This window comes from Carassius carassius, unplaced genomic scaffold (genome assembly GCF_963082965.1).
Source record: "Carassius carassius unplaced genomic scaffold, fCarCar2.1 SCAFFOLD_77, whole genome shotgun sequence".
Classification (NCBI taxonomy): domain Eukaryota; kingdom Metazoa; phylum Chordata; class Actinopteri; order Cypriniformes; family Cyprinidae; genus Carassius; species Carassius carassius.
The window spans coordinates 141,971-157,200 of NW_026775206.1; the positions used below are offsets into that span (position 1 = coordinate 141,971).

At 48.0% G+C, this 15,230-nt stretch overlaps 2 protein-coding genes across 6 annotated transcripts in view; one reads left to right on the forward strand and one right to left on the reverse strand.

Annotated features, from left to right (window-relative positions):
• LOC132139445 (proline-rich protein 5-like) overlaps positions 1-8,156 on the forward strand; it is a 31,500-nt gene extending 23,344 nt beyond the window's left edge. The window contains exons 4-10 of one of the 2 annotated variants that reach the window (XM_059547805.1): positions 2,310-2,358; positions 2,439-2,496; positions 2,807-2,898; positions 3,038-3,178; positions 6,384-6,522; positions 6,599-7,340; positions 7,815-8,154. In XM_059547805.1, the coding sequence (XP_059403788.1) occupies positions 2,310-2,358; positions 2,439-2,496; positions 2,807-2,898; positions 3,038-3,178; positions 6,384-6,522; positions 6,599-6,921 (802 nt within the window). In that variant the 3' untranslated portion in view covers positions 6,922-7,340; positions 7,815-8,154. Of the gene's footprint in view, positions 1-2,309; positions 2,359-2,438; positions 2,497-2,806; positions 2,899-3,037; positions 3,179-6,383; positions 6,523-6,598; positions 7,341-7,814 lie in introns of both variants that reach the window. The other variant, XM_059547804.1, reaches the window with a different exon arrangement.
• A 976-nt stretch (positions 8,157-9,132) lies between these two features.
• Positions 9,133-15,230, reverse strand: part of LOC132139437 (protein PHTF2-like) — a 30,233-nt gene continuing 24,135 nt past the window's right edge. For all 4 annotated transcript variants that reach the window (XM_059547788.1, XM_059547789.1, XM_059547791.1 and 1 more), the window contains 2 exons: positions 9,518-9,643; positions 9,133-9,439 (listed from right to left, as the gene is read on the reverse strand). In XM_059547788.1, the coding sequence (XP_059403771.1) occupies positions 9,419-9,439; positions 9,518-9,643 (147 nt within the window). In that variant the 3' untranslated portion in view covers positions 9,133-9,418. The remainder of the gene's footprint in view (positions 9,440-9,517; positions 9,644-15,230) is intronic.

Here is a 15,230-nt window from a genome sequence, read left to right on the forward strand (position 1 = left end):
CAAATGGTAATCAACACTCAAAAAAGTATTTGAGCATTTGCAACTTGTTTTTGTATTTGTTTGTGTTGTGAGTATTTGCAGCACGTGTGCTGTCAAACTGATGAAGATCTTTTCTTAATTTGCTGGTGCTTTTTCTATTTGAACGCATTTTGTGAAGTTGCAGCGCGTTGAGCTCTCTCGGCCACCGTGCTTCGCCCCTTTTATGAAATCTTCACCCCACACGTACATACGCAACCATGGCAACGACGATCGCGGAAACAAGCGAAGATGACACACAAGCAAATTCAAACAAAAGCCAACATGGATAGGTTGTGTGAAACAACGCAAAATCAACGTTACTCACCTATCAAAAAGAAACAAATAAACTTCGGCGTCCGATTCGAGCACTTCCCAATCCTTGAGTTTCTCTCCACCGCTGGAAAGCTGCTCCGATATTTACATGGGTCCTACCTCTTGCCTGATTGTAAACCCTCTTTTTTATCTGCCATCTCTCTCAATCTGTAGTCGATCTGCTAATATGCTAATTTTGAATAAAAGCATCTGCTAAATGACTAAATGTAATGTAATATGCGTCCTGTGCAGCCAAATTGAGCGCTCTCTTCTTGCTATCAGGACAAGACACGTCCCCTTACCGCTGATTGGCTACAAGTGTGTTTTGGGACTCGGTCAAACAGTGTCATCAAAAGCGTGTTTCAAAAATCGTTTAGTACACATTTAAGGAGCGGTGGGTCGGGTCGCTTCTACTTAGACTAATGTACATAGCGGAAACTCAGATTAATCCTCTGTTTACCAATAGAGCCTTTCATCGAGACAGTGAGGGGGACGGATGGGTCACTATGAATCTGGGGGGGTCATGTCCCCCCCGTCCCTAGTGCCATCTGCGCGCCTGCAACTGGACCTCATCTACACGCGCTGTTGCTCTGTGGACAACTCTTCAGTTGCTCCACTGCACACCTCAGACCACTTCCTCATTACTGCTAACCTAGCACTTACTCCTGAAGCGGCACACACTCCAACGCAGGTCACCTTTCGACGGAACCTACGCTCACTCTCTCCATCTCTCCTATCTTCTGTGGTTTCATCCTCGCTTCCTGCACTCTCTCAGTTCTCTGCTCTGGACACGAACAGCGCTACGGACACTCTTTGCTCCACTTTAACATCTTGCTTGGACAACTTTTGCCCACTGTTGTCTAGACCAGCACGCACCGCCCCATCTGCCCCCTGGCTGTCTGAGGTTCTCCGTGAACATCGCTCTAAACTCAGGGCTGCAGAGAGGAAATGGCAGAAATCAAGAAACTCTACAGACCTCAGTGTGTATCAGTCTCTCCTCTCTTCCTTCTCTGCAAATGTCTTCACGGCTAAAACATCCTACTACCACAACAAAATTAACAGCTGTTGTGACATTCGGACACTCTTCAAGACTTTCTCTTCTCTTCTTAATCCGCCGCCACCACCTCCTCCATCGACTCCATCGACATTACAGCGGACGACTTTGCAGATTTCTTCACCAATAAGACAAGATCCATCAGTGACCAATTCTCCACACCGCAGACTGAGGACAACTTCACAATGACCGACGCACACTCTTTCTCCTCTTTCTCCTCCTTCTCCCCACTCTCAGAGATGGACGTTTCCAAACTTCTCCTGTCCAGTCATTGTAATGCTCTTCCTGCATGTACTGTCAAGCCTCTGTAACTGATCCAGAATGAAGCAGCGAGGGTTGTCTTCAATGAGCCAAAAAAAGCTCACGTTACTCCTCTCCTCATCAGGTTACACTGGCTACCAGCAGCCGCTCGCATCAAATTCAAGGTACTGATGCTAGCCTACAAGACGACCACTGGCACGGCACCAACATACCTAAACTCACTGGTTAAATCTTATGTGTCCTCCAGAAGTTTGCGTCCTTGTGGTGCCATCCCAAAGAAGTTCAAAATCACTCTCACGGACCTTTTCCTGGACTGTGCCCAGCTGGTGGAATGACCTCCCAATCTCAATACGTACAGCTGAGTCTTTACTCATCTTCAAGAAACATCTAAAGACTCATCTTTTTTGCCAGCACTTAACCAACTAATACTAGCACTTTTCCTTTTCTTGTCTTTCATATTAAAAAAACCCCACCCTGGTTATGTGTTCAGTACTGGACTAACTGAGACTTGTCATGACACTTGTATACTGTAGTTGTTCTCTTGTTGACCTGACTGCTTCTATTGTTCTCATTTGTAAGTCGCTTTGGATAAAAGCATCTGCTAAATGATTAAATGTAAACGTCAAACGTCTCTTTGTCGGTCTGTCTCTCTCTCTGTTTCTAGGCAGCTCCTGAAGACTGAGTTGGGCTCCTTCTTCACAGAATATCTGCAGGTGATCAGTTGAGCCTCGGATCAATAATCAATACTAAATGAAGCAGCTATGAACTAAGTTTGATTGTGATTGTGTTGCAGAATCAGCTGCTGACGAAGGGAATGGTGATTCTGAGAGATAAGATTCGCTTTTATGAAGGTAAGATACTGTCTGAACCATTTCTGATGGTTCATGTGTTTGTGGTTTTGAAGAGTTTCCTCTGCATTAAAAGAATGTTTAATGCTGATGTGACCTTCAGAAGAATCGTCCACTTGTCTCACTTCTGAACGTCCTCATCATGTGTCTGTAATGTGCGGGATCTTTTCTCTTCACTGATGTGACTCCATGTGTTTGAATCAGCTGGTGTTTTGCTGACTTTGTGTTTGTAGTTTTTTTTGTGTTTTATTAGTTTGTATTCAGTTCTGCTCTCTCTCTCTCTCTCTGTGTGTGTGTGTGTGTGTGTGTGCAGGTCAGAAGCTGCTGGACTCTCTGGCAGAAACATGGGACTTCTTCTTCTGTGATGTTCTGTCCATGCTGCAGGCCATCTTCTACCCTGTCCAGGTACTTCACCAAACACTCCAATACTCTTATTTTGCTGATAGAGCAGATTTATTTGCTCTGCACTAGTGAGAGTGTGTAAAGGATGAGCTGGTGGTGTATTTAAGACTGTATGTGTGTGTGTGTGTGTGTGTGTGTTCAGGGGAAGGAGCCATCTGTCCGTCAGCTGGCTCTGCTGCACTTCAGGAACATCATCACTCTCAACATAAAGCTGGACGATGCTCTGACTCGACCGCGCGCTCGTGTGCCGCCCTCCATCATTCAGATGCTGCTCATCCTGCAGGTGTGTGTGTGTGTGTGTGTGTGTGTGTGTGTGTGTTACAGAACAGATGCAGCTGTTTCCCAGCAACCTTTGAGGTGCTCGTGTAAACAAAAATCAGAAACTTTGTAACGCTCTCTCTAGATTTCCTGAGTCGATGCAGAGCTGAAACTGTCAGTGTTTCTGTGAGTTCCAGTGGGTTTCTGTGTACTGCATCCGAAACTCACACGATGACGTCACACAAGTCAAATGCGTGTGTGTTTTAGTGTACATGTATGTGAACTGAGTTTTATTTCCAAGCAAACGTGTGTTGAATTGTGAGTGTTTGTGAGATGTGTGGTTTTCTGAACTTGCATCATCTCTGACCTTCAGACTCTGAGTGAAATATATCTACACCCTCTTGATTCTTCACAAGGTGTGTGTGTGTGTGTGTTTCAGCTTTGTTTGTGGTTTTATTTCCTGTGTCTCAAGGAAATTCTTTAAAGGGCTCATCATGGTTTTCTTTTATTGTTTAGTTTTTCCGTCTCAAGTCACCGTGATCTGTCAGATGTGATTGTTGCTGATCTTAATCAAGTCGTCACCTTTATTTCTATAGCGCTTTAAACAAAATACATTGCGTCAAAGCAACTGAACAACATTCATTAGGAACACAGTGTCAATAATGCAAAAATGATAGTTAAAGGCAGTTCATCATTGAATTCAGTGATGTCATCTCTGTTCAGTTAAATAGTGTCTGTGCATTTATTTGCAATCAAGTCAATGATATCGCTGTAGATGAAGTGACCCCAACTAAGCAAGCCAGAGGCGACAGCGGCAAGGAACCGAAACTCCATCGGTGACAGAATGGAGAAAAAAACCTTGGGAGAAACCAGGCTCAGTTGGGGGGGCAGTTCTCCTCTGACCAGACGAAACCAGTAGTTCAATTCCAGGCTGCAGCAAAGTCAGATTGTGCAGAAGAATCATCTGTTTCCTGTGGTCTTGTCCTGGTGCTCCTCTGAGACAAGGTCTTTACAGGGGATCTGTATCTGGGGCTCTAGTTGTCCTGGTCTCCGCTGTCTTTCAGGGATGTAGAGGTCCTTTCTAGGTGCTGATCCAGCATCTGGTCTGGATACGTACTGGATCCGGGTGACTGCAGTGACCCTCTGATCTGGACACAGACTGGATCTGGTGGCCACAGTGACCTCTGAACAAGAGAGAAACAGACTAATATTAGCGTAGATGCCATTCTTCTAATGATGTAGCAAGTACATAGGGTGTTAGGGGAAGTGTTTCCGGTTCCGGTTTACCTAATTAATGCAGCCTAAAAATCCTTTAACGGATTTGGATATTAAAAGCATATTAGTATGTTATGTGTAAGCCAGGTTAAAGAGATGGGTCTTTAATCTAGATTTAAACTGCAAGAGTGTGTCTGCCTCCCGAACAATGTTAGGTAGGTTATTCCAGAGTTTAGACGCCAAATAGGAAAAGGATCTGCCGCCTGCAGTTGATTTTGATATTCTAGGTATTATCAAATTGCCTGAGTTTTGAGAACGTAGCGGACGTAGAGGATTATAATGTAAAAGGAGCTCATTCAAATACTGAGGTGCTAAACCATTCAGGGCTTTATAAGTAATAAGCAATATTTTAAAATCTATGCGATGCTTGATAGGGAGCCAGTGCAGTGTTGACAGGACCGGGCTAATATGGTCATACTTCCTGGTTCTAGTAAGAACTCTTGCTGCTGCATTTTGGACTAGCTGTAGTTTGTTTACTAAGCATGCAGAACAACCACCCAATAAAGCATTACAATAATCTAACCTTGAGCTCATAAATGCATGGATTAACATTTCTGCATTTGACATTGAGAGCATAGGCCATAATTTAGATATATTTTTGAGATGGAAAAATGCAGTTTTACAAATGCTAGAAACGTGGCTTTCTAAGGAAATATTGCGATCAAGTAGCACACCTAGGTTCCTAACTGATGACGAAGAATTGACAGAGCAACCATCAAGTCTTAGACAGTGTTCTGGGTTATTACAAGCAGAGTTTTTAGGTCCTATAATTAACACCTCTGGTTTTTCAGAATTTAGCAGTAAGAAATTACTCGTCATCCAGTTTTTTATATCGACTATGCAATCCATTAGTTTTTCAAATTGGTGTGTTTCACCGGGCCACGAAGAAATATAGAGCGGAGTATCATCAGCATAACAGTGAAAGCTAACACCATGTTTCCTGATGATATCTCCCAAGGGTAACATATAAAGCGTGAAGAGTAGCGGCCCTAGTACTGAGCCTTGAGGTACTCCATACTGCACTTCTGATCGATAGGATACATCTTCATTCACTGCTACGAACTGATGGCGGTCATATAAGTACGATTTAAACCATGCTAATGCACTTCCACTGATGCCAACAAAGTGTTCAAGTCTATGCAAAAGAATGTTGTGGTCAATTGTGTCAAACGCAGCACTAAGATCCAATAAAACTAATAGAGAGATATACCCACGATCAGATGATAAGAGCAGATCATTTGTAACTCTAAGAAGAGCAGTCTCAGTACTATGATACGGTCTAAATCCTGACTGGAAATCCTCACAGCTGCTTGCAGGGTTTCTGATGCTCCTTTTTTTTTATTTAGGCCATTAAAGGTGCAGTATGTAATATTGCCAGCTAGCGGTTGACATGGGTCCTGCAAAAACCCAGATCCCACACAGAGCGCACATTTCAGACTAGAATTACTGGCTATAGCATTATTTTATTTCATTATTTCATTGTAATTCGTATACAAGTCATTTTCTTTCAGAACAGGATGTCAGCTCAACATCGTGATGTCTATCAGCCCAACCCTATAGGACAGGACGATATCTGTCTGAGATACAACTATTAGAAAATCTGGAATCTGAGGGAGCAAAAAAATCTAAATATTGAGAAAATCATCTTTAAAGTTGTTCAAATGAAGTTCTTAGCAATGCATATTTCTAATCAAACATTAAGTTTTGATATATTTACGGTAGGAAATGTACAAAATATCTTCATGGAACATGATCTTAATATCCTAATGATTTGTGTCATAAAAGAGAAATGTATAATTGTGACTCATACAGTGTATTGTTGTCTATTTCTACAAATACAGCTGTGCTGATGACTGCTTCTGTGCTGCAGAGTCACATATAGTCTCGGTCTGATTGAGAATGGAGTGGTGTGTGGTGTGTGTCAGCGCAGGATGTTGATGTGGTGTGTGTCGCAGGGGGTTCACGAGTCTAAAGGTGTGAGCAGTGATTACCTGAAGCTGGAGTCTCTGGTGCAGAAGGTGGTGTGTCCGTATCTGGGGACGCGTGGCCTGTTCTGCGGCGATGGCTCGGTGGCACAGAGCTCGTGTGTTCTGGGTGAGCAGCGTCTCCGTGAAGCTCTGGCAGCGGTCACAGCTCACTCTCTGACCCGTCCTTCCTTTACTGTTCTCAGAGAAGCGTCTCCTGCGCCGATGGCCGCGCTCCAGCGACTCGCACGCCAAGAACCTCGTGGTGCGCTCCAAGAGCTACAACATCCCTGTGCTGACGCCGCTGGAGGAGCACGACCCCGAGAGCAGCGCTGCGGTCAGACGTCACTCCGTGTGTCAGATGACGTCCTGCGCAGAAGAGCCTGACGTCTGTGAGGATCCGTCTCCTCCCGTCTGCCCCGAGACCATCGTGGACCAGATCCTGGAGTCTCTGGACTCGGACACCGAGGGAATCTTCATCGACTTCCGCCGGCAGCGTTCCAACTCTGAGAGCGAGAGCGCGGCGTGACCTTTGACCTGTCCACACGCCGCTGAAGATGCACCAGCAGAGCTTGTAGAACGATGGGAGTTTGTTTCTCGATCGTTCAGAAAGCAGACGAACACACTTCTCTGCTGTACTAGTGTACCGATTCATGACAGACTGCTTTTACATTTATGTGAAGTTGTTTTGCGCAGAATTGGATTACATTTACATTGTCATTTAGCAGATGGTTTTATCCAAATGAGGACAGTAGAAGCAATCAAAATCAACAAAAGAGCAATGAAATATCATTGCTGTGACGTCGGTAGCTGAGGGTTAATTGTGCAAAGCAACTGTCTTGTGTTTTAAAAGACGACAAAGGACTCTTTCAGCAGCAATGCACATCTAATGGACAAAATCCATTAACAATTTGAACTATTTAAAAAGTTCATTATCAATGCAATTGAGTAATCATAAAAAAATTAATCAAATAATCTTAGTGTTTTTTCTTAGTATTACATTAGAAAAGACAGAATAAAGTCAGTAACAAAATGAAAAAGCAGCACATAAGAAGCAGTTTTGAGCACAAGAGAGCAGTCGTATTAAAGCTGCTGAAGTTATTCAGACAAGAGCAGCCATTGTTTGAGTAATAATGTAACGTACAGTCAGATCTAATAATGCAGGGATGTGTTGAGATGTGTTTTCTGGTCTGATAAGAGCATGCTGAAGTTAACACCTCATGCAGATGTACAGAAGCACACGAGTGAGTGAGAAAGACTAGGTTTCTGTGTACGTTTGTGCAGCTTCACGCCAAGGGTTTAGCCAACAGTGTGCTAGTTCTTCATTCTGAACACATCATTTTTGTTTCATAAATAATTTGGCTTGTGTTTTGTTGTTTTTAATGAAAGACTTGTGGAAGAAGGACACTATACTGATTTGAGACTTTTTAGGAGAAACCATTGGATCTGAAATCATTAGTAAGTGTATAAAGCTAATTGTTAATTGCAGCATGATTTTTTTGTAATGATTTTTACAATCATGGGTTGAATAATGATTCTTCCTTCAATATTTTACTTACCAGATTACTATTTTTATTGTAATTCTAATGTTAAGTAAAACGATATTGTACTGGTGATTAAATAAGTTTGTCCTCATTTAGTATGAGATTTTTCAGGAGATGTGTGAGGTTTTGGTCCCTAAGATCTGCTGCTTGGACTGAGATGGTCCTTCAGAAGAGACTCGTCTCAGGTCAGTCCAACCGCTGCTGACCGCTGATCACGAATCAGACGGATTTATCCCACAGATTCATGTGTGTGAGATCGTGAACAGCGTCATGCTGCCGTTAGCGTCTCATTCAAGCCCAACACGTGATCTACATGGATGTTAGAACCGATGCTTACTGACATTCTAGATCTAAAACATTTAGTTCCTGATTATACATGTAGTCACGCACAGCGGGGGGGTGGGGGGTGTTGACTCAAATTATTTGACATTAGTGATTTTAGTGCACTACCCGTTCATCCGGATCACTGCACACACCTGGTTAGGTCAAAGGTCAGATGCACCTGATCAGCTCAAGAAGTTAGAGTGCTGCAAACACTTTTCATGAGAGATTTATTTTGTACAGTGTGTTGAAATATAAGTTTCACCAGCACAAGATTCTCGTGAAGCTGGCCGTACCTTCATCTGAGAAAAGAAACATCCAGGAACACAAGATTCTCTCTGAAAAGTGAACAAGATGTTCAGTTTCTCCATGTCTTTAAATAGTGCTTCTTTATAACAGAACATTTTCCCTCCATGAACAGAAATATGAATCTAAATGAATCAAACTTAAAACAGCATCACAACAACAAAAAGGTAACTGTCAGTCCCCTTTACAAAGCAGAGTTCAGAGAGTCGAATACATTCATCTCCAGCAAAAAAGAATACGAAGGAAAAAGAAAAACACTTTGGTCGTAATGCCATCTGTCTCATGTCACGTACAAGACACAAGAAAGACTGAACCATTGACTCATTTTCTGCTTTAAAGTGCACATTTTGAAGCTTTCATAGCTGACGCTGACACACACACACACACACACACGTGTTTACAGACTGACAGAGTGTGTGTGGGTCACAGACGACACGGGAAGCTCCTGAATCATTAATGTTCATCTGAACTCACTGACACTTATTGCTGAAAATAAAAACAAAGCTGAAAAACTGCAGCTCATCTGATGAAACTCACACGTGTGTAAAAACGGCAGTTTCAGTTGTGTTTGTGTGTGTCATGATGGGGCTTTTCTGTTGGTTTCAGTAACTCACAGATCAGACTGCGCTGATCATCTTTCCTATGAGAACGTCACATCAGGAGCTAAAATAATACTTAAAACAATTGTAACAGCTAAAACAAATACTTCAGAATAAAAAACAAACACTGAAAGGGTAAAATAAATAGCTGAATTGCACAAGCACTCTGATATGACCGAACACCAGGTCAAGAGTTCATCGTCAGGAGCCCATCGAGGGGAAACAGCGCCACCATGTGTTTGAGATGAAGATGAACTCAGGATTTGATCTTCCACAGCTGAGAAGCAAACACACAAACTGTGAACACACTGTCAACAATATAAGAGACCCACAATCCACTGCTAGCGGCTCTGACCTTCAGGTTGAAGCCCAGCAGGTCACTGATGACCCCCGACACGGCCGACAGAATCACCACCTGAGTGATGTTATACAGCAGAGGATTCATGGTCAGACCGTACAGACGGAACGGAGCGTCCAACTCCTGTGGGACAGAGACACGGTCAGTGTGTGTGTGTGTGTGTGTGTGTGTGTGTGAGAGAGAGTACAGACGGAACGGAGCGTCCAACTCCTGTGGGACAGAGACACGGTCAGTGTGTGTGTGTGTGTGTGTGTGTGTGTGTGAGAGAGAGTACAGACGGAACGGAGCGTCCAACTCCTGTGGGACAGAGACACGGTCAGTGTGTGTGTGTGTGTGTGTGTGTGTGTGTGTGTGAGAGAGAGTACAGACGGAACGGAGCGTCCAACTCCTGTGGGACAGAGACACGGTCAGTGTGTGTGTGTGTGTGTGTGTGTGTGTGAGAGAGTACAGACGGACCGGAGCGTCCAACTCCTGCGGGACAGAGACACGGTCAGTGTGTGTGTGTGTGTGTGTGTGTGAGAGAGAGAGAGTACAGACGGAACGGAGCGTCCAACTCCTGCGGGACAGAGACACGGTCAGTGTGTGTGTGTGTGTGTGTGTGTGTGTGTGTGTGTGAGAGAGAGTACAGACGGAACGGAGCGTCCAACTCCTGTGGGACAGAGACACGGTCAGTGTGTGTGTGTGTGTGTGTGTGTGTGTGTGTGTGTGTGTGTGTGAGAGAGAGTACAGACGGAACGGAGCGTCCAACTCCTGTGGGACAGAGACACGGTCAGTGTGTGTGTGTGTGTGTGTGTGAGAGAGAGTACAGACGGAACGGAGCGTCCAACTCCTGTGGGACAGAGACACGGTCAGTGTGTGTGTGTGTGTGTGTGTGAGAGAGAGAGTACAGACGGAACGGAGCGTCCAACTCCTGTGGGACAGAGACACGGTCAGTGTGTGTGTGTGTGTGTGTGTGAGAGAGTACAGACGGACCGGAGCGTCCAACTCCTGCGGGACAGAGACACGGTCAGTGTGTGTGTGTGTGTGTGTGTGAGAGAGAGAGAGTACAGACGGAACGGAGCGTCCAACTCCTGCGGGACAGAGACACGGTCAGTGTGTGTGTGTGTGTGTGTGTGAGAGAGAGTACAGACGGAACGGAGCGTCCAACTCCTGCGGGACAGAGACGCGGTCAGTGTGTGTGTGTATGAGAGAGAGTACAGACGGAACGGAGCGTCCAACTCCTGCGGGACAGAGACACGGTCAGTGTGTGTGTGTGTGTGTGAGAGAGAGTACAGACGGAACGGAGCGTCCAACTCCTGCGGGACAGAGACACGGTCAGTGTGTTTGTGTGTGTGTGTGTGTGTGTGTGTGTGAGAGAGAGTACAGACGGACCGGAGCGTCCAACTCCTGCGGGACAGAGACACGGTCAGTGTGTGTGTGTGTGTGTGTGTGTGAGAGAGAGAGAGTACAGACGGAACGGAGCGTCCAACTCCTGCGGGACAGAGACACGGTCAGTGTGTGTGTGTGTGTGTGTGAGAGAGAGTACAGACGGAACGGAGCGTCCAACTCCTGTGGGACAGAGACTCGGTCAGTGTGTGTGTGTGTGTGTGTGTGTGAGAGAGAGTACAGACGGAACGGAGCGTCCAACTCCTGCGGGACAGAGACACGGTCAGTGTGTGTGTGTGTGTGTGTGAGAGAGTACAGACGGAACGGAGCGTCCAACTCCTGCGGGACAGAGACTCGGTCAGTGTGTGTGTGTGTGTGTGTGTGTGTGTGAGAGAGTACAGACGGAACGGAGCGTCCAACTCCTGCGGGACAGAGACATGGTCAGTGTGTGTGTGTGTGTGAGAGAGAGTACAGACGGAACGGAGCGTCCAACTCCTGCGGGACAGAGACACGGTCAGTGTGTGTGTGTGTGTGTGTGTGTGTGTGAGAGAGAGTACAGACGGAACGGAGCGTCCAACTCCTGCGGGACAGAGACACGGTCAGTGTGTGTGTGTGTGTGTGAGAGAGAGTACAGACGGAACGGAGCGTCCAACTCCTGCGGGACAGAGACACGGTCAGTGTGTGTGTGTGTGTGTGTGTGTGTGTGTGTGTGAGAGAGTACAGACGGAACGGAGCGTCCAACTCCTGCGGGACAGAGACACGGTCAGTGTGTGTGTGTGTGTGTGAGAGAGAGTACAGACGGAACGGAGCGTCCAACTCCTGCGGGACAGAGACTCGGTCAGTGTGTGTGTGTGTGTGTGAGAGAGAGTACAGATGGAACGGAGCGTCCAACTCCTGCGGGACAGAGACACGGTCAGTGTGTGTGTGTGTGTGAGAGAGAGTACAGACGGAACGGAGCGTCCAACTCCTGCGGGACAGAGACTCGGTCAGTGTGTGTGTGTGTGTGTGAGAGAGAGTACAGATGGAACGGAGCGTCCAACTCCTGTGGGACAGAGACACGGTCAGTGTGTGTGTGTGTGTGTGTGAGAGAGTACAGACGGAACGGAGCGTCCAACTCCTGCGGGACAGAGACACGGTCAGTGTGTGTGTGTGTGTGAGAGAGTACAGACGGAACGGAGCGTCCAACTCCTGCGGGACAGAGACACGGTCAGTGTGTGTGTGTGTGTGAGAGAGTACAGACGGAACGGAGCGTCCAACTCCTGCGGGACAGAGACACGGTCAGTGTGTGTGTGTGTGTGTGTGTGTGAGAGAGTACAGACGGAATGGAGCGTCCAACTCCTGCGGGACAGAGACTCGGTCAGTCAGTGTGTGTGTGTGTGTGTGTGTGAGAGAGTACAGACGGAACGGAGCGTCCAACTCCTGCGGGACAGAGACACGGTCAGTGTGTGTGTGTGTGTGTGTGTGTGTGTGAGAGAGAGTACAGACGGAACGGAGCGTCCAACTCCTGCGGGACAGAGACACGGTCAGTGTGTGTGTGTGTGAGAGAGAGAGAGAGAGAGAGAGAGAGAGAGTGTGTGTGTGTGTGTGAGAGAGAGAGTACAGACGGAACGGAGCGTCCAACTCCTGCGGGACAGAGACACGGTCAGTGTGTGTGTGTGTGTGAGAGAGAGAGAGAGTGTGTGTGTGTGTGTGTGTGTGTGAGAAAGAGTACAGACGGAACGGAGCGTCCAACTCCTGCGGGACAGAGACACGGTCAGTGTGTGTGTGTGTGTGAGAGAGAGTACAGACGGAACGGAGCGTCCAACTCCTGCGGGACAGAGACACGGTCAGTGTGTGTGTGTGTGTGAGAGAGAGTACAGACGGAACGGAGCGTCCAACTCCTGTGGGACAGAGACACGGTCAGTGTGTGTGTGTGTGTGTGTGTGTGTGTGTGAGAGAGAGTACAGACGGAACGGAGCGTCCAACTCCTGTGGGACAGAGACACGGTCAGTGTGTGTGTGTGTGTGTGTGAGAGAGAGTACAGACGGAACGGAGCGTCCAACTCCTGCGGGACAGAGACACGGTCAGTGTGTGTGTGTATGTGTGTGTGTGTGTGTGAGAGCGAGTACAGACGGAAGGGAGCGTCCAACTCCTGCGGGACAGAGACTCGGTCAGTGTGTGTGTGTGTGTGAGAGAGAGTACAGATGGAACGGAGCGTCCAACTCCTGCGGGACAGAGACACGGTCAGTGTGTGTGTGTGAGAGAGTACAGACGGAACGGAGCGTCCAACTCCTGCGGGACAGAGACTCGGTCAGTGTGTGTGTGTGTGTGTGTGTGTGTGTGAGAGAGTACAGACGGAACGGAGCGTCCAACTCCTGCGGGACAGAGACTCGGTCAGTGTGTGTGTGTGTGTGAGAGAGAGTACAGACGGAACGGAGCGTCCAACTCCTGCGGGACAGAGACACGGTCAGTGTGTGTGTGAGAGAGAGAGAGAGAGAGAGAGAGAGAGAGTGTGTGTGTGTGAGAGAGTACAAACGGAACGGAGCGTCCAACTCCTGCGGGACAGAGACACGGTCAGTGTGTGTGTGTGTGTGAGAGAGTACAGACAGAACGGAGCGTCCAACTCCTGCGGGACAGAGACGCGGTCAGTGTGTGTGTGTGTGTGTGAGAGAGAGTACAGACGGAACGGAGCGTCCAACTCCTGCGGGACAGAGACGCGGTCAGTGTGTGTGTGTGTGTGTGTGTGAGAGTACAGACGGAATGGAGCGTCCAACTCCTACGGGACACAGACACGGTCAGTGTGTGTGTGTGTGAGAGAGAGTACAGACGGAACGGAGCGTCCAACTCCTACGGGACACAGACACGGTCAGTGTGTGTGTGTGTGTGTGTGAGAGAGTACAAACGGAACGGAGCGTCCAACTCCTGCGGGACAGAGACGCGGTCAGTCAGTGTGTGTGTGTGTGTGAGAGAGAGTACAGACGGAACGGAGCGTCCAACTCCTGCGGGACAGAGACGCGGTCAGTGTGTGTGTGTGTGTGTGTGTGTGAGAGTACAGACGGAACGGAGCGTCCAACTCCTACGGGACACAGACACGGTCAGTGTGTGTGTGTGTGTGTGAGAGAGAGTACAAACGGAACGGAGCGTCCAACTCCTACGGGACACAGACACGGTCAGTGTGTGTGTGTGTGTGTGAGAGAGAGTACAAACGGAACGGAGCGTCCAACTCCTGCGGGACAGAGACGCGGTCAGTGTGTGTGTGTGTGTGTGTGAGGGTACAGACGGAACGGAGCGTCCAACTCCTGCGGGACAGAGACGCGGTCAGTGTGTGTGTGTGTGTGAGAGAGTACAGACGGAACGGAGCGTCCAACTCCTGCGGGACAGAGACGCGGTCAGTGTGTGTGTGTGTGTGTGTGTGTGAGAGAGTACAGACGGAACGGAGCGTCCAACTCCTGCGGGACAGAGACGCGGTCAGTGTGTGTGTGTGTGTGTGTGTGAGAGAGTACAGACTGAACGGAGCGTCCAACTCCTGCGGGACAGAGACGCGGTCAGTGTGTGTGTTTGTGTGTGTGTGTGTGAGAGAGAGAGTACAAACGGAACGGAGCGTCCAACTCCTGCGGGACAGAGACACGGTCAGTGTGTGTGTGTGTGTGTGTGAGAGAGTACAGACGGAACGGAGCGTCCAACTCCTGCGGGACAGAGACGCGGTCAGTGTGTGTGTGTGAGAGTACAGACGGAACGGAGCGTCCAACTCCTGCGGGACAGAGACGCGGTCAGTGTGTGTGTGTGTGTGTGAGAGAGTACAGACGGAACGGAGCGTCCAACTCCTGCGGGACAGAGACGCGGTCAGTGTGTGTGTGTGTGTGTGTGAGAGAGTACAGACGGAACGGAGCGTCCAACTCCTGCGGGACAGAGACGCGGTCAGTGTGTGTGTGTGTGTGTGAGAGAGTACAGACGGAACGGAGCGTCCAACTCCTGCGGGACAGAGACACGGTCAGTGTGTGTGTGTGTGTGTGTGAGAGAGAGAGTACAGACGGAACGGAGCGTCCAACTCCTGCGGGACAGAGACACGGTCAGTGTGTGTGTGTGAGAGAGTACAGACGGAATGGAGCGTCCAACTCCTGCGGGACAGAGACACGGTCAGTGTGTGTGTGTGTGTGTGTGAGAGAGAGAGTACAGACGGAACGGAGCGTCCAACTCCTGCGGGACAGAGACACGGTCAGTGTGTGTGTGTGTGAGAGAGTACAGACGGAACAGAGCGTCCAACTCCTGCGGGACAGAGACACGGTCAGTGTGTGTGTGTGTGTGTGTGAGAGAGTACAGACGGAACGGAGCGTCCAACTCCTGCGGGACAGAGACACGGTCAGTG